The following is an 18,876-nucleotide window of genomic DNA, read 5'->3' on the forward strand; positions in this document are numbered from 1 at the left end:
ACTACTCCCTTTTGACACATACGCAACTCGTAGTTGTATCTTGACAGCTGCAGAATGGCAATAGAGGTTTATAATAATATCAGTATAAAAATTTAATCGTGACATCGCTTTGATAAAATGTTAGCATTAATTAAATTTATGCACTATTTCACAAATTTTATGCATTATTTGTTACTCTCTTAGAATTTTAAATATGTTTACATTTTTCAATACAAAAAAGTTTCTGTGGTAAGCAACCCCGTATTTTGTACCGCCAATCTGAAATGTCATTTGAAATGTATACGATCATTGAACATACACAGCCGGCACGGAATACGAAATAGGAGTAAAAAACATAAATTCCATATGAAATCAGCGCGGCTGAAGATAAATTTTTTTAACAAGAATCTTTTAAAAGTAATAAGGTTTGCATTAATTCGCATAGTTTAAATTGAGATAAATAAATTGTGAAGTTGTTACATATGGAGTGGTACGAAATAGCAGTAGATGGCGGACGCACTGTCAAATTCTCGTCGCGAGTGCCACATCCGTGCACTGCACATCATCAAGAGCAAAAACAGTTGGAACAGAACGATAGCGACGTAGTGTCTGAAGAAGCTTGTTCAGGTAAATATTGCATTGAACTTGTTATAGTGTCCTGATGCAGCTGTTAACCATTGTTTCTACACACCATACAGCGCCACAACAAGGAGGTATTATAAAACGCGGTACATGGTGTTGGCTGTCTAATGGCGATGAATTAGAAATTAGAGCGCTACGTACTGGACAAACAATTGCTACCTATAGGTTTTTGGAAACGCAAGGCTATGACAGCTGTTATATTCGATGTGTAGAGGAATTATTTCCGCATAATAACGATAATGTTCTTTTGGCTGTATGTTTGGAATGTTTTCGTACATCCGGACGGGGTTGTAGCTTTATAGCAATATATTCCATAGAGCATAGTCGAGTGCTGAGCTGCATAGAACTGCCACTACATATAACCACCGCAGCTTTTATAAGTGAAAATTGTTGTCGACGGTCGCTATTGCAAAATTTCGATGGTTGCCTTGCCGTTGGCAGTGAGGAAGGTGTTATTTTATTATTGGATTTGAATATCAACAAAATATTGAACGCATATGATGAGCGTATGAAAGGGCCATATAGACAATTGACTAATGAAATTACGGAATGTCAGATATCGGATTATAATTTGCCGCTTACCGAGATACATCGGTCTTTTCAACGTGCGCGTAATGATGGTGTACACTTTGGATTACAAGTAGAGGGTAAGTCTTAAAAAATTACTGCATAGAACATTTATCCAAATTATATTTAAACCACTATTATTAAAAAATATTTCTTAATATTTATTAAGCTTAAAATAAGCCACACAAATTTCATTTATTTTTTAAACTTAAATCATTTAAACAGTAAATTTTACTTGTTTAATTTGTGTTATTTAAACATAGGAGAAAAAAACAAAAATAATAATGCTACTTTAGGAAGTCAAAGTACCTTAAATTCTATATGTTAAACTGCGTGTAGATCTTCTAAATCTACAAACTATTAATAGCAGATAAAGTCAACTAATTAAAAAAACAAAATTTGTAAGTAAACAAAAAATTCAAGTGAAATTAAAAGTTCAATGGCATATGACCATATATGAATATAAACCAGAACGCGATGAGATGTTGATATGATAAAGTAATGATTTTAACATTCAGCGTTTATTCGTCACTATGCTTAAGCTCCACGTCTAACATGCCGCAAATCATGTAGGACAAGTCATCCGGATCCGGATCGCCATCGTCCCAGAATCCGGTCTGGTCCACATCGTTGAAATTATCGTAATTAAAAGTCATTGCCATCTGACTACTGTTTTCATCGGCACCGCTGCTTAGATCCATCAACTCGTTATCCACGTGAACTTTGTCCATTTCCGTGTGAGGTAAGCGCAGTAAGATTACACTGTAGATATGTTTTGCCGGTAACGGCGTTAGACCATGCTGAGTGCGTAAATGTTTCATCACATTACGACGATTTAACTGCATATAATTACATATCTTACAAACACGCATTTCAATTTGTCTGGCGCGTGCATTATATATATAGTCTTCGAGTAGTTTTCCACGTTTTCTACAAGGTTGATTTATGTGTCCCATCATTGCGGAACGGGTTGTTTTGCGTGTATTGCAACCACTGCAACGAAAGGCGTATTCGCCAGTATGCATCGAAAAATGTTGATACCAATATGGTATCTTGAAGCAGCATGTCTTATTGCAAAATACACATTCTGCTGCATATTGTTCCTGGCCATTCATGTAAGGACGCATCTCCAGAATTTGGCCGCCTTGTTTCCGCACGCGTGCCAAAACTGCTTTTGGTAGACGTGAAATGAACACTTCACTATCCGGATGTTCATTGACGTAGTGCGATACTGTGCGTGGAAAACGTTTATTACAAATCTTGCACCAATCGCTGCCTGCATGCCAATTAGCGTCAACATTTTTAGGCACTTTTTCATCCGGTTGAATTAGTAGTTCATCATCAATGCTAGTCGAATCACCAGATGTACTATCGCATGTAATTAGCTCTGGGTCACTTTGCTTTGGTTGCATTTTTACATTGGTGAGATCCTGCTTGCGCGGTCGTCCACGTTTCGGTCGGGGCGCATCTTCATCCTCAATGACGATAGTGGGCCTTTCGGTGTGTTTCGGTGCAGCTAATAAACGGGTTGGTACTACTTTGTATATACGATGTGAGCGTGGTTCGTCATCTTCAAGGCCCTGTTCATCGTCGTCATCGATGACAATTTGACTATTGGTGGAGGTACTTGTGAAATCAGTGAAAACATTTTTACTGCGACTTTGCGACGAAACACCTGAAAAAGAATTTATTTTTATTTATAATATTTTTTTATATAGTTCACATTTAAATTTACCACTAGTCATTGCAGCTGCTGTTTTCCCATTTTTCCCACGCAATGATTTGGCAAACATTTCTAAGTAGGCACTTTCAAAGGATTTGACTTGTTGCTCACGTTGTCGTTTCGCCTCCAGACGTTTCTCTTCCGCCTTACGCTGCACCAAAGCCATCATTTGCTCATCTTGTCTCCGTTTGTCAGTGGCAGCTTTCTTCTCAGCGGTAGGCGTTTCATCATCATCCGCTTCCTCTGGCTCATATAAAAAGGTTTCATCGTAACAACGTGTACGGTGTTGTCGCAACGATTTCCGTCGTTCTCCCTGTCCAGTATTACTTTCTTCCACTTTTTTTTCGTAGTATTTGGCTGGTGTGTATTCCTCATCATACTTATTTCGTTTCTTCTTATCATCTATCACGTCGTTGGTACCGCCATATTTGGCTACCAGCTCTTCATACCTGCTCGTGCGCAGCGTTATACGACCGGTACGCGCATCTGTCATTAGTGTGACATTGTTGCCAATTTGTGTACATGCGGCTGTACAAAAACGCATACCTTCTCCCGATAATCGACAGTCATTCAAGTAAAATGCATTGTACATTTCACGCCTAAGCTGAGCGTCCGCAGTACCATTGGATGTATAGGCTTTGTTATTAAGGGCAATGCGCAGGTCTTTGATGCGCAAGAATACTTTGTACTTGAGTGCAGTTTGCAGTAGTACTAGGCACGAGTGTGAAACAATCTGTTGCGGGTCGGCAAAATTCTCGATGAATTCTTCCAACCATTCGCGATATACTCTGCGCCCTAGTTGTTGTGTAATCAGTATTGGCGACGTTTTAGAACCTGTCGATGTCGATGAGGTGCCCTGTGTAGATGCGTCATCCTCTTCCTCCTTAGAGTTGGTAGTCCGTCGGTTAGCATAGAAAGCATTTGGTATGATAATATTTTTGTTTGAAAGTGTTGCGGCGAAAGCGGGCGGATTATCGCCTGTGGTAGCAGCGGCCGGTAGTAAATTTACTGCATTTAAAAAGTTTGACTGAGGTGTAGGCTTGAAGGTAGGCGGGAAAAGTATAACACTCCTAGTTGTGTTTTGAACACCTCCATCAGCCGCGGTTGTATTGGAGGGCAATGTGCGACCAGCTGTAGTAGTTGAACCACGCGTACAAACTTTATTAACTTTTAGTGATTTCGGCGCTTGTGACATTGGCAATAGTGTGCGCTTTTTGCCTGCAGTAACCGCCGATATTTTAACCGATCTGGTAACTGTTGGCATGATGATACGACGATTGCTACGTCGATTTGCGTTGCTGCTGTTCACCTCGTCCTCATCGGAACTGTCGAGTAGGTTTATGGTCTCTGTGATAGATTTAGTTGTTTTAATTGTGGGAGGCAATTGTGAAGTTGTTTTGTTTCCTTGAATGCGTTTTTCTTTGTTAGCATTTATCTTGTCATTAAACTTTTGAGTTATAGTTGTATTCGGTGTAGGGTCGACAAGCAGCTTACCGACTTGCGTATCGTCTTCATCGTCTGTATCCAAACAAATAGGTGAATTGCGCGATTCAATGATTTCTACATCGTCATCATCATTATCGTCCGGGCTTGTGAATACATTTTTAACGCCGGAAAAAACAGCTTGAGAAACTTTTACACTATTTACAGTAGACGGTGCGTCGGCTCCCGGACTTATTTGCAGATTTACCGCTTCTAGTGTGCTGTCCACTTGTCCAAGTGGATCGTCAATATGGGTTATTTCTTCCAACTCTGGTGCATTATCTATCTGGGTGTGAATTTCTATTGCGAACTCTACATGTAAAGAAGTATTTTCCTCTGTGCTACATGTAGGCGTATCGCTGCTTTCGTCGACCGTTGGTTGCGCTTGTTCAAATGTACTATCTTCGTTATCATTTACAAGTGGTTCCTTCAAAATTTCCGTATTGTTATGCTTACCCTTGCCACATTGCACTTGTTGTTCTGCTTTCGTCTTGTTTTCGTCTTGAATTTTGTCGACAATGTTTTGAACTCCACAGTTGATAAGCTCCTCTTCTCCCTCAATACCCGCATCTTCGGCATTCTTACTTTCCTTATCTTCCTCATCATCACTATTGTGTCCCACATATTCTTCTTCATCAGCTGAGTCAGGTAAAATCATTTCATTTTCTACAGTTTCTTCAGGAATTTTTATTAATTCAATACCTTCATATTCCAATTCTTCAACGTCTTCCGTTATAAGTTTCTTGTGTTCAATTGGATTTTCCCCTTCTCCACTTTCTTTAACGATTTCCTTAATTTTATTAAATGTATCGGAGGTTTCTAATTTACTGATAGCTTTAGGCTTCAAAACATCAGTTTCCTTATTATTTAACGTATTTTCGCCAGTTTCATCGAATTTCGCGCAATCATTTGTCAATTCAGCACTTTCTGACGCATATTCTTTTATTGGCTTCTCATGTGCTACAGTTAGAGTGTCTTCTTCAAAAAATTTTGATTTACTTTTATTTTGGTTTTGCAACGTTTCATCAACATTTTCAATATTTTTGTTAACTGTATCAAAGGCTTCACAGCATTTATTTTCCTTGCCGGTTGCTTCATTATTTTTTTTACATTTATCCTGAGTTTGAATTAAACTTTCTTCATTCACTGGTACTTTATTTTCAACTTCATTTGTAGTTGTTTCGGAGGAAGTGAGCTCGGAAGTCTCCACATTTTCCTTACTGGCCGTATTTTTCCCATTCTTATGTCCACACTTCTCTGCCTGGCTCAAAGTGATGGTCTGTAATGTGCCATACAAAATTAAAATTCTTGAATAGCTATTATAAATATTTGAACTAAATTATATATCGATTGTATATTTTCTTAAATTATTGCTTGTGTAAAAAATTTAAAATACTTCTGCATATTAAATAAATTGCAATATTTTTCATTTACACACCTTATCACCATGACTATTCCTATCAAACGCCGCTGTTGGCGTCAACGTCAACGTCAGCGCCGGCGCCAATGATTTTGTTTTATCGTTGTGTAGTAACACTGCATATTTGTCCAGTTCTTCAAGTGTCAAACTGTAATATTTATTAAAAGATGTAATAGTAATCAAAATAGCGTTTCCATGTTGCATTTGTTTATACCTGTCATCTACAGCTTCTTGTCCACGTAATACTCGCTGTAGTATTCTCAGTTTCTGCAATTCTTCGTTGTTTTCTTCTKGTAATGTTGTATTTGTAATACGTTGTTCCAAGTARGGCAAAMATTTTTGCATTTCATTGACTTTGTGCGTATAGTCATGTTTTTGTTTTTCTGACTCTGTGACCGGCCCCATACTACTCCTAATACAATTCAGCAGATAATCGGTACAATTGGCTTGTGTTTTATGTGTGTATGCTTGTTTAAATTTTTCTTCAAAAATATGCCAAAGTTTTTACGTGAACACTTGAAAGCGTAATTAGTGAAAAAAATTTGTTTTAATATTTTCATTATTAGGTATAGCTTTGAAACTGTTTTTTAAATGTAATGAAGAAAGTAAGTCTAAATTGTAGTGAGAAATTGTCTGCCATTTTAATTGTTTGTTTTCGAAGCCAAACTGCTGGGTCATTTGCAAATGTTTGTGTGACTTCATGTGCTGTGCGCATGCAGGGCGAATACTTAATCCTTTTTTGTTCTATATTGGCCTAGACACCGGTTATAGCCGAGTTTACAAATACATACTATTCTTTTCTACATAAACATAACCAAATATTTTATATTTTTGTTTTCATTTAGTTAAGAAAAAATATATGTAGATAAAATCATTCACATAAAATACATATATCAGTAAATTTTCCAAAAAAAAAACTTCAAAAAATAAATGATGAAAATAAAAAAATTTAAGTTTGCTTTTGATGTCAAAATTTCCGCAATTAAAAACGTGTTTTAAATATTTTATTTATCATTGTCGATGTCTAACATAACGCAAAATATCGACTTTTTTAATATTGGACCCAGCAGTTTGGCTTCTCACAGAGAAAAATATAAATTTTTAACACACACGCAGAATCGCAGCAGCAACAACGCGTATAAAAATTCATAGAAACACACCTTTACAACTTTGTAGCTTCTGGCATGGTCGGTTATTGTCGCACTGCCGCCACTATCAGCCAGGCATCCCCTAACAAAATAATAGTAGAAATTGATGATGCCCTCTTAGAAGTGGCGCCACTGTTGAATATACGTATATAATTTTCCTGCACCGCTGCGGCAACGCTTGGATATTTTTGTACGCTATGCGTACTTTTTATAACAACACAGCTTAGAATTGTTGAACGCCTTGTTTGTAGAGCTAAATTTTTTATATTTTACACCTTGAAGTGTTAATTTTTTTTAAGTTAAAACAACTACATTACACTCTGCACGCACAATCACAAATTTTGTCACTAGTCTCAATTTTTTTCATTAATTTGCCGCTGACAGTGCTTTAATGCGCTACATTGTAAAAAGTATAGTACATATTGCAAAATGTATTTGAAAAAAGTAGTAAATTTAAAAAGTAGTAGAAATTTTATTTTCAAAATTCTTTGTTGTAATAAATAAATTTAATATTTTATTTGAAAAAAAAGTGAATATAATATTCTTTTTAATTTAAATTAATTAATTATCTCTTACTACGATTTTTAATGTTTAATATACAAATTTTACAATGTGTTCTTATAAGGTAGTATTAGTATTGTTACAAAGTAGTAGCTGCATAAACGCACAAAGGCCACACTATTAAAATATGAAAATTGTCCTCAGGGTTGCATTTGCAATAAATGCCAGTTATGTTTTGATGAGTTGACGTAAGTTAAAATGAGAAGTATTATTAAAAATATTTTTTTAAATGCTCCTAGAGTAATATATTTATTATATTTATGTAAAAATTTTTCACATATTGAAAAAGTAACAATAAACATAGGAAAATAATTTTCAAAAATAACATATAAATGAATGTATCAAATATATATGTACATGTATATATTTTTTTACAACAATTTTAAGAATTAATAAACTTATTACATTAGGATAATACCTTACGTTTTACTTATTCGTAACTCTTTATTGAAGTAGTACCACTTCTGCCCATTTTTTCTATAAAGTCATCGACACACCTTGCACTGTTCAATGCTTACTGCCCATCGACTTGTCCCTGGGTCTGGCCATTGGTTTGGAAGATGGACGTTTGGCCTTTTACGATTTGGCTGAAATGCAGATAATACACGTAGCCACGCCACACCCACAACAAGCAATCGCTCCAATAGTAAAGTTATCCTATCTAGAACCTTTGGATGATCCACGACATTGTCTTTATGTGTGGGCAATGCACGAGGATGGCGACAGTTTGACCGCGGTATTGCATACGCTAATTTATGAGAAACGCGTGGCGGAAAAGGATGGTTTCTATTATTTCGAGGTATCTAAAATGTAATATAATAATGTAAACAGATTTAAACCAGCTATTTTTTTTTTAGACATTTCTAACAAGTACAATACGATTACAACTACCGTTGGAGACCAGCAAAAGTATTGCCATTGGTTGCCAGTCAATTAATAAAATTCAAAACGCCAATATGCATAATAATGGTGTAAATCTAAATACGACACAAACAGAGGAAGATGGTTATTGCCTATGTGCGCTCACCTGGTTTTCCACGCAAGAGGAGAAAAATAAGTTACTTATATTTGATTTGAATCAGTGGTATAAAGAGGAAATGCCATTTAGTATTACGAATCAGAAATGTCCCAGTTATTTAGCGGGTTACGTGTTGAGTGGGCGGCAATGTGTGCTTAGCGCTTTTCTTAATCCTGGCACTGTGGCGCATTTCAATTCGTTGCAGCGCTTTGAAGAGCACTTCTATCCCAATTCGCTTAGTTTCGGTGAGTATGATTACTATGTATAGGGCCGAAAAAAAACCCAGGTCCGGGGATGATTGAACTGAATTGTTAGAGAAAATACGGTCCTGACAGGAACTGTTTTCGGTCTCACCCTCTCTCTTTCGCTGACTATGTACATTGTATATACCTAAGACTTTTTTATATCGAATTGTATTATATTTTTTTCTTAATACTTCCAGATTGTCTACTCTTACTGCCGGATAGCTCACTTGGCTACACCTGGATTGGTGCACAAAATAAAATCATCAATATGTTGCGTGCCAGTAATTCGAGTATTTTTCTTGAACCGGATATGTATTTTAGAGAGATTCTGCGTACACGATTATTACCGCAATTTTCAGAACTTAATGTGGATTCCACTTTCTCGCGGGTATGTAAAACTAAAACTAAATAACATTCAATAGCACACAAACGTATCTAACGATAACAGTCACCCTGGGTATCTTGATATAAGGATATCGATAGATATTATATCATGAATTTATTAGCGAGGAAAAGCTATATATTCATCATTTTTCTCCCACTTATTTAATAGTTTATTTGACTATTGTTGTAGTCAAAACATGTCTCTGAAGTAGTTTGGAATTTGATTTTGATTGGTTAGTTTGTACAGCAGCTAGATGCTATACTGGTCCGATTTGAATATATTTTCGGATACTACATTTTTATCTTACGCAATAATGTATTAAAAATTTCGTGAAGATATCCTGTCAAATAAAAAAGGTTTCCATACAAGGGCTTGATTTTGATCGGCTTTTGATTTTGATAGTGATCCCATATTGATGGTTCCGACAAATGAGGGGCTTCTTGGTAAGAAAAATAAAATACTTCTGCATATTAAATAAATTGCAATATTTTTCATTTACACACCTTATCACCATGACTATTCCTATCAAACGCCGCTGTTGGCGTCTTCATTGGCGCCAATGCTTTTGTTTTATCGTTGTGTAGTAACACTGCATATTTGTCCAGTTCTTCAAGTGTCAAACTGTAATATTTATTAAAAGATGTAATAGTAATCAAAATAGCGTGTTTTCATGTTGCATTTGTTTATACCTGTCATCTACAGCTTCTTGTCCACATAATACTCGCTGTAGTATTTTCAATTTCTGCAATTCTTCGTTGTTTTCTTCTGGTAATGTTGTATTTGTAATACGTTGTTCCAAGTAAGGCAAAAATTTTTGCATTTCATTGACTTTGTGCGTATAGTCATGTTTTTGTTTTTCTGACTCTGTGACCGGCCCCATACTACTCCTAATACAATTCAGCAGATAATCGGTGCAATTGGCTTGTGTTTTATGTTATTGTTGTTGTATGCTTGTTTAAATTTTTCTTCAAAAATATTGACGGTTCCGACAAATGAGGGGCTTCTTGGTAAGAAAATGTGTTTTACATCGATATTTTCAAAAATGAGGGACTAGCATGAGTATATATAGAGAGACTGACATGCATAAATCAACTCAGCTCGTCATGCTGATCATCTATACATTTGTTCGTTTCCTCCTGAGTGTTGGTTCTCTATTCAGGATATAAAAACTGGTATAATAATAAAAAAATGCATAATTCTAGTTTAAAACCCCAACATGTATATTTATTAATTTAAAAGTATCTTTTCTGTATTCGTAGCTCGCTATCTTTGAGACGATTCTATCAGTCGCTTTGGAACACAACTGTTTCAGTCTTCTTCGCGATTGTGCTAAATGTTGGGCAGATGGCAGTTTCATGGGTTGCAACTTTACGGCCACCACAGGTATTTCGCTGTCTACACTCACCGATTGGATCTGGAAGCGAGCAACCGACATTAAGGCACGTTGCAATGACCTTTCAAAGGGTCTATTCGATTTTGCGGGTTTTCCATTGGATCAACGTGAGCAGAAAGAGTTGGGCTTTTTAACTCGCCAGCTGAAACGGCTAGGCGATTTACTCAATGAGGTACTAACCACAGGCAAACGCTATATACCCGAAAACGGTGAGAATTAAAACAAAAATATTAAATTCAAAATATAATGCAATTAATATATTTATACCAGTTTACCACAAGCTCGAAACGCAGCACAAATCATTAAAAATGGCTTCCGAGTATCAAGATGTGTTGCTCTGGTTGCTGAACATTGGGTTACTACCAGAAATGCAGCAAAATCGTAATAATTTTAGCTTATACAAACCGTATGGCAAGAACAAAGTTGTCTACAAGGCGAACCAGTCTAACACAAACGCTATACAATATCCCTACGATGATCTGCAGAATCTCTATGCGCGTAGACGTGAATTTTTCGCACGTAGTAATGAAAATTTCATCTCAAAGAAGACTGGAAGTTGTCGTCTGCTTTTCATCGATGCACTTATATCACACGAATGCAAGAGCGATGGTTTGCGCGAGTGTTGGCTGGAGAATGGTGGCACTGGCTTGTATCCACCCCCATCCATAGAGGCAATGCTACGCGTTATGCTTGTGCCTGAACTAGAATTTGAAAGTAAATGTGCGATTTTGTTGTACTTCTTTTTGGACTTACACATGACCATTGACGAGCAGGCGCATAAAGAAATAGTCGAGAGCTTTGTAAAATTCCCAAGCGTTTTCAAGCTAACTGCCACATTGATTAAGACGGTGCAATCGCTTTGGAATCTGGACCATGGCTTATTTCAGGTAAGTGCAATGGCGGCAATGGTTTCGAATCCGTCAACCAATATATTTTTTGTGGCGTTTAGACTTAATTAAAATTAATGTTATAACCTAAGAGTTCAATGAAATTAACCGATATGGCCGCCTTCCGGTTACAAAACACGATGCACTCCTCTTAAAGCAGTGTCTGCTAGGTTATTTTCCTAGGTGGTCTGATGAATAACATAACCTGGGTACCTATGCTAACGCTCGCATTGACCATCTGCCTATAATTATTCCGATTGAGAAACCTTCCGACTTTATTTCTGTGGACCTTAGTTAACTTTAACAAAGCTAAATCGGCTTCACAGAATTTACCGAGAACATCTTCACCGCTCTATCCACTCTTACGGATGTAATCGTTGGCGAACGTCGATTCCGCAAGGTGATCGCAGCAGCTACCGCTCGCATCAGCAGCCGTTTTAGCTATTGAGCGCGACACTTTATGCCATGTCGATCCCTGTGATCCCCGAATAAGGGATCTTCATTTGAAGATTCGTCAAATTGTAAACCAGCATAAGCGGACAAAATGGCAGTTGAAGTCCTGTAATCTCTCCACCGGCGTGAGCAAGCTTTCGATAACTGTCAATCCTTTCTTTAATCCGAAGAGACATGATCACCGAGTTGAAATTCAATTCAATGGCCATGCCTCTTTGGACCCGAAGAAGTGCGCGAACTATTTTAGCCGGCAATTCACACTTCACCCTTCGGTAGACAAAGCCAAACGATGTGTTACTCGACGGCTGCGCAAAATGCCAAAAGACTGCGCACCACTTACTTTCACCGATGAGGAGGTGCAGAGTGTAATTAAAAAAATCAAAATCGTCAAATTCCATTTGCCCATGCTGATGTTACAGCAAATAGGCTCGACAGGAGTCAGCTACCATATCAACGTACTCAACCTGTCTCTGACCACTCTTCAAATAATATATAAAGGTTTACGCTCCCTCCAGGATTGAGGAGGTGGACCATGAGCTGCCTGTGCGGTCGTCACTTATTAAAAATTCAAAAGTGAGAAGAATTAAGGTTCCGCAGGATGGTGTGCTCTCTTCGCTACTGTTTAACTTTTACATCTCGAAACTCTTTTCATGCCTTTCTAACCCCCACTCACCTAACAACCCTCTTCCTTTGATCCGACCCCGTCGAAACGGCACGTTTATTGGGTCTTCCATTAGATGACGTCGACGACAATCCATTCTATCCTTACCACCCAAACGGGGACTAGGAAACCGTTAAAAAGACAACAGGTTACTTTCGTAAAAATCATCCTTGTAGCCATTTTCTTGGAACCGATCCGCCTTCTGGGACTATCAATAGGGAATTTCTTGATAACGTCGATAACATAGGACATGCTGATCAGACTATGAACGAAATTAGTTTCAGACAAGCACTGAACGCCGTTCACATTGGAGGCATTAACACCTTCACCTACTCCCTTTTAGTGCGATGAGCTCGAGTTGCCACGCAACTAATTTAACTTTGAGACCCAAATAGGGCTTTAGATAGCCGATACAACAATAAGAAGAAAATAGGATTATTAATTTTATTTCACCTTTCTCCAACCGCATTCAGCCCGCAGTAGACGAGTTCATATCGCCCTTCAACAACAATCAAACGTATAGCCAGTGGATGCTAGAACTACTCATCGAATCATTGTTAACGCAGAATGCCGCACATTTTGCCTTGCGAATCCTCGAGGCACGTCCCACACTCATTTCGCCCGTACTCAAATTGAAGACTCTGCTTGCAAATGAGCTCATTTCAGAAGCTTTTCATTTTGCGCGCACAAACCAGGAAGACACACTGTTGGAGCTCTTCTTCAAATGTTGTCTCTGCGCTGGTAAGTACGGCGTCATACGAGATTTGGCACTGAATGAGCGAGAAGGACAACTGGTGCAGCGCATATTGCGTAGCAGCAAAACACATGGCGCCGAAAACTTGCATTTCGTTTATCTGCTGCAAAAGTCCAAATATATTGAAGCTGTTTCCTATATGGATGAACTGTCGCGTACAAAGACGTTACGAAGTCACTACGGCAATGAGAGTAGCTTTGCAGGTAACACTGACACGCCAAACTTGGTGCTGTCCGCCTTTAATACAACAATGGCGCCTGTAACACAAGGTTTGACGGATGTCTACTTTCGCATTAAGAATAAAATCAAGAAAAAGGAAACGGACAATCGTTCACCTGTGCCACTAAGCTGCCAATTGATTAAGCAAAATGCCAATAATTTGCTAGGTGGCATCTACCATAGCTCCGCTTTGAGCGCACACTTTGCCACTTATTATTGGGGTGAAATTGATGATGAACGCCGTGAACGCAGTGACGCGCCGCTTAACTCACTGCTAAGTGCGAATAATGCGCCATTCCTGCGTAAACCACAAGTAGACACTTGTCATTTACCGTTAGAGCTATCTGCGCAGACTGGCGTTTCATATCCGCAGCCGTACAGGCTGACCGAAAAGCGTACGCTGGTAGAGCGCGAGTTAGAACAAGCTGATGCGACGGAAGAGTTGCCGAATATTATGTTGAATACGACTGCGCAACCGCGTAAACGTCGACGTTTGCTGGGTCAGGAAATCGTGGATGACTTGGGTCACTTCATGCAGATGAACAAAGCGGCACAACAGCTGACAGCACACGGTTTCGATTTGAAGGGCGCTGGCGATACACAGGCGAAAGTGAGTGAACCGACCGTAGTCGCTACTACGGATTATCTCATTCAGCCGCTGAGTACACCGCGGCGACATATGGTGACTTGGGATGAAAGTCGTGGTAATTTTTCAGCCACTTCGGAGTTGCACAGCATACTGAAGACCAGTAATACGCCAGAGAGAAGTATGCGTGCGCAAAGTGCGCGCAGAGAATTGCACCCAGCAATGGACGAAAGTAAAAATTTACGATTCAGATTACCGGCCACTGATATAGTGGAAGAAGAAGACACGCCAGCTAAGATACGGGACATTTCAATGCCACAAGAAGAAAACGTTTCTATTAAATTTCATAAGGATCACGATGAAGCTGTCCACAAACGACAGGTAGTAACCACAACAGCGGTAGACGATGAAGAGCCTTCCAGAAGTGAAGAAGCACCTGTTAGGAAAGCTGAAGAACCGAAGGAATCAACACAAAAAGATATCGAAATGGTCGACGACGATCCAGTGGATGAATTGCTCATTGAGGTGCGACATGAGAGACCACCATCTGTTCCACACTCTCCAGCAAAACTCAAATCAGTTACACGTGCCGTCTCTGTGGAGTCCAATGCATCTAAATGTAATAACAATTCCGGAGGAGACGAGTATGACGATGAAGATTTCTACTCACCCTTGTCCTCACGTAATAATTCTTTGCTAGTGGACAGTGTGCGTTCACCGCTTTCATCGCATCTTAGCACATCAATTAGCTCAACCTTCGAAACGGCGTCTTCGAAATTATTTCGTTTTAGTGGACCACAACCACGTAAACCACTTCCACGCCTCTCAGCCGAACGTAGTCAAAGTCGTACACCGGAAAAACAGGTACATACAGAAGAGAAAAGAGTCGATTCTGAGAAGAAGGAGGAAAACGCAACTGATATTCAAAAGTCTACGCAGCAAACGAGCATTGATCAGCAATCGAGCAGTGGTTCTTCGAGTGTCTTAAAAACCGTCAGCACTTGTAATGTGGTAAAACCGAGTTTTCAAATCACATCAATTATGTCTTTGGCTAGCAGTAACTTTACACCATACAGCTCGTCATCGAAAATAGCAGCTACACATTCAAAATTCAACTTTGAAGATCCAAAGCCACAAGAACACCGTGGGAAGCTCTCGGAATGCAGCACATTGGTTGGTAGCTTCAGTGTGGAGGAAAGCGCATTTGCGACAGAACCGGACAAAATCGCAAAGCCCTCGACATTGAAGGCGTCTAACGAGTTCGGGCAACTAAAAGCCGTACACCATTTACAGACCAATACTACGCTAGGCATGAGTTCATACGAATTTACAAGTGCCGATGTGAAATCACTGTCCACTACAAAACCAGAAGTGGGTAGCGACAAGCATAAGGCAGCGATCTTGAAAGTTATGGAAACAGTTGAAGTGATGGACATGGATGAGCCAATAGAGGAAACACAAAACGATACGAGCGGTGATAAAGAGCAGCAAAGCCAGAGCGTCCAAGCTGGAAATGTTTCCTCAGTCGCCGCTACAACAGAGAGTGACTTATACGCAACAGCACTTGGATTGCCGACGCAGCAGCATAAAACAGATGTGAATATTGATGATAGCGAAGATTCAAATGAAGTGGTTGGTCTCTATGAAAATAAAATCGAGGCAGCGGAAAAGCACAGAATTAAACATGCCGCCAACGATAGTGACAGTGACGTTATTATCTTATCATCCGCTCCGTCATCGCCGAATATACATGGCGATCAAGCATTTGACTCCGATTCTGAAAGCGATGACGACGAAGACGAGTATGGAGACGATGGAGAAGAAGAAGACGAAAATTATGACGAAGAACAAGAGCGGATCTTTAGCAAAGATGCGACCGAGAATTCAAGTTCGTCTATAGAAATTATTGAAGAGAGTAACAGCAGCGCAGGTAATAGAGTCGAGGAAGAAGAGGACAACGCAGAGGAACCAATACCACAGAGAGAGCCCGAAGTAATTGTATCCGTTGTAATTGATAATGAAATTAAGCATTTCGAAAGTGAAGCAAACCATGGAGCGGCAACTGTGACGCACCCAAAGGAAAGCAATATACCAATTGGCCATGATGCCAGCGAAGAATCAACTCTCCATAGCATTTGCGAATCAGTGGAGAGTGAAAGCCGCATTGTCGTTGAGGATGCCGCTTCCAGCTGTGCTGATTATGAAGAGTTAAAATTGCGCGAAACTGTTATATTTGAGGAGTCCAACGACGGAGAACAGCGACTATCCCCTGCCAACCTAGAGCTGGCTTCTTCATACTTCAGCAAGAGCATAATTGCACAGAATGACGGCGAGATTTTAATTGAGGAGTTGAAAGTGAGTGCTTATAATGCAAGCTCGAAAGAAGTTTATGAAGATCTTGGTGACGATGTTTTTTACTGCGACGCTGAAACAACAAATGAAAGCATTGAAGCTAAAGACTTGGTGGAAACGGAGAGAGCAGATGAAGTAGCCAGCACTTCTGCCGGAATCGTAAAGCAAATAGCTAAGGTTGCTGAAAACCGAGTCGATGAGTTGAGAAGCGGCGACGAACCTAAAGTCGAAGTAGCTATACCAGCTGGCTCTGAAAATGCTGAAAAGACTGAGGAAATACAACAAGAAGCAGCAATATTTGAGGCTCCAGTCCCTGACGCAGTAAATGAAGAAGGAAGAGAGGAATTAGAGGATGAGGAGGAGCAAATTAAACTGCAAGTAGAAGAAGACCTCAGTGAGGCTGAATTAACGGAAGTGGAGGTGAACGCAACAAACAAGACTACTGAATCATGTATGTCTTCGTCGGTAGAGAAGGATAATATAAAGGATACAGATACTACTAAACATGAAAACACAACTCTGCTATCAGAAGATGAAAGTCAACAAAAATCAACACAAGCAGCACAAGGTGCAAAAGCCCAGCAGCTCGAAGAAAAACAAGATGGCCAAATGCCGCATGTTGAAAAACAAAAAACAACACGCGAATCCCCCGAGCCCCCAGAAAAGTCTTTAAATTCAACGCAAATATCAAATGAAACGGTTTCTTTTAAACGTTCACGCATAAGCTCACGGTTGGAAGGAAATGAGACAGAAAAGCTATCGTCCACTCCTACGCATAACCCTTACAGCCTTCGTGGCACTTCTGTACCCCCAGCTCAGGTGGAATCAAGGATTAACGCGCCGCTTGACGAGGTTAGTACCCCGCGTCGTCATACACGTGGTATTTCAATGCCACCGCAGACCACTGAACAACAAGTACAAGAAGCGGCGGCACATACGCCAAATATAAGTGAAAGTCGACGTCGCCCTCGCGCTAGCTCAGTACAAGCCAATGAAGAGAGCGCTACCCAGCCTGGTACGCCGCGCACTCGTCGCAGCAGTCGGGGAGTATCAGTACCACATGATGTCGATGAAATGGCAAAAAGTAGTACGCCTGTGCGGACTGGACGCGGAACTTCAGTACCACCGCCGGCCACAATTGTTACTCGGCGTCGTTCAAATTTGCTCGATGCCATCAACGAAAATACATCTGTGGTGGACTCGCCATCGGCGCGTACACGTTCACGTTTACGATTGAACTCGGTCGAGAGCGAATTGGATTCTTCCATCGTGAGCGGTGGTGAACAGGCGTCACAAGCGAAACGAAAACGTCGTTCTTCAGTATCAAGCAGCGTTTCTGAGCAACCAACTACACCGAGCAGCAGGCGTACACGACACAGTAATATAGCAGCTGCTGCACCCGCTGCTGCGGCAGAAGGAGAGTCTACTACCGAAGTTGGTACACCTCGAAGCCTGCGGCGCACAACGCGAAGAATGAGTGTTAATACGGAAAATCTAGATGAAACACAACCATTGGAAGAGCACGAGCATGAAACTGACGAAACTTCTAAGTCCAATAAGACTGCAAATGAAGCGGCATTATACTCGTCAGCGCGACGTTTGACACGCACTCAACTGGCTATAATGGAGAAGTCGGCAGCACTTATTAGAAATGCAACCGTTGAAGGTTTGCGTAGTGGTGATTCAATATCATCCCCCACAAATAAGCGGGTCAGTAAGCGGCGCAGCTCGCGTTCTACCGTGCCAGATAGTGATGATGTTGAATCGATTTCATCGCACTTAAGTAATGTTTCTGGTGCACCGAAACGCCGTGTGACGCGAAGCTCGGTCAAGGACAAAGTACGTACAAGAATACGAATATCGATTATTGTTCTTATTGAAATTTTATTTCTCATTTCTTCTAATTAGGAGGAGAATGACGATGATTTGTTGAGTGTTGCGAGCTCAGTTGGTAGTGAACGCGCATCTAAGCGGCGCTCGAAAGATTCTAAAAACTCGCCTAATACGACATTGAGTACCATTCAAGAAGATGAGGCCGAAGGTCTGTATATATTAAAAATTTATTAGCATAAGTTTGAATATAAAATTTTGTAGATGAAGCGGGGAGGAGGAAGCGATCTCGACAGCCCAGGAAAAATGCATATAAATCACAAGAAGAACCCAGTACATAAGGTCAATACTTTTTTTATTAATTAATATTTTTGTTGTTGCAATGTAAAATTTGAGTAAAATACCAATAAACAGAATAATCATTGGAAAAATTCTAACAAATAAATATAAATTAGTAGTTTTAATGTTTTGCGTTTGCATTTAAAAAATATACGATGTTGTAAATTTTTTTCTCAAATATATATTTTTTAAGTATTAGTTTTCATATATTACTTTTTAACATTATTATTAT

At 39.6% G+C, this 18,876-nt stretch overlaps 2 protein-coding genes across 5 annotated transcripts; one reads left to right on the forward strand and one right to left on the reverse strand.

Moving 5' to 3' along the window:
- Nucleotides 1-314: 314 nt before the first annotated feature.
- LOC108966063 lies at nucleotides 315-18,742 on the forward strand. The gene is made up of 10 exons (XM_018928787.1): nucleotides 315-606; nucleotides 678-1,268; nucleotides 8,008-8,321; nucleotides 8,380-8,785; nucleotides 8,983-9,173; nucleotides 10,430-10,772; nucleotides 10,834-11,450; nucleotides 13,038-18,314; nucleotides 18,384-18,516; nucleotides 18,570-18,742. The coding sequence occupies exons 1-10, from the start codon at nucleotides 462-464 to the stop codon at nucleotides 18,644-18,646; spliced, it is 8,094 nt and encodes a 2,697-aa protein (XP_018784332.1). The 5' UTR covers nucleotides 315-461; the 3' UTR covers nucleotides 18,647-18,742.
- LOC108966064 lies at nucleotides 1,443-10,075 on the reverse strand. 4 transcript variants are annotated; one of them, XM_018928791.1, is made up of 6 exons: nucleotides 6,974-7,303; nucleotides 6,028-6,328; nucleotides 5,832-5,961; nucleotides 5,096-5,672; nucleotides 2,924-5,032; nucleotides 1,443-2,863 (listed from the first exon to the last, which is right to left on the reverse strand). In XM_018928791.1, exons 2-6 carry the CDS (start codon nucleotides 6,216-6,218, stop codon nucleotides 1,710-1,712), a joined length of 4,161 nt encoding a protein of 1,386 aa, XP_018784336.1. In that variant the 5' UTR covers nucleotides 6,219-6,328; nucleotides 6,974-7,303; the 3' UTR covers nucleotides 1,443-1,709. The 4 variants fall into 4 exon arrangements, with proteins under 4 accessions (XP_018784336.1, XP_018784334.1, XP_018784333.1 ...); XM_018928789.1 differs by having other exon boundaries at nucleotides 2,924-4,795; nucleotides 4,850-5,672; XM_018928788.1 differs by having other exon boundaries at nucleotides 2,924-5,672.
- Nucleotides 18,743-18,876: the final 134 nt, after the last annotated feature.

The sequence above is a fragment of the Bactrocera latifrons genome, unplaced genomic scaffold (assembly GCF_001853355.1).
Source record: "Bactrocera latifrons isolate USDA-ARS-PBARC rearing strain unplaced genomic scaffold, ASM185335v1 scaffold_154, whole genome shotgun sequence".
In the NCBI taxonomy this organism is placed as follows: domain Eukaryota; kingdom Metazoa; phylum Arthropoda; class Insecta; order Diptera; family Tephritidae; genus Bactrocera; species Bactrocera latifrons.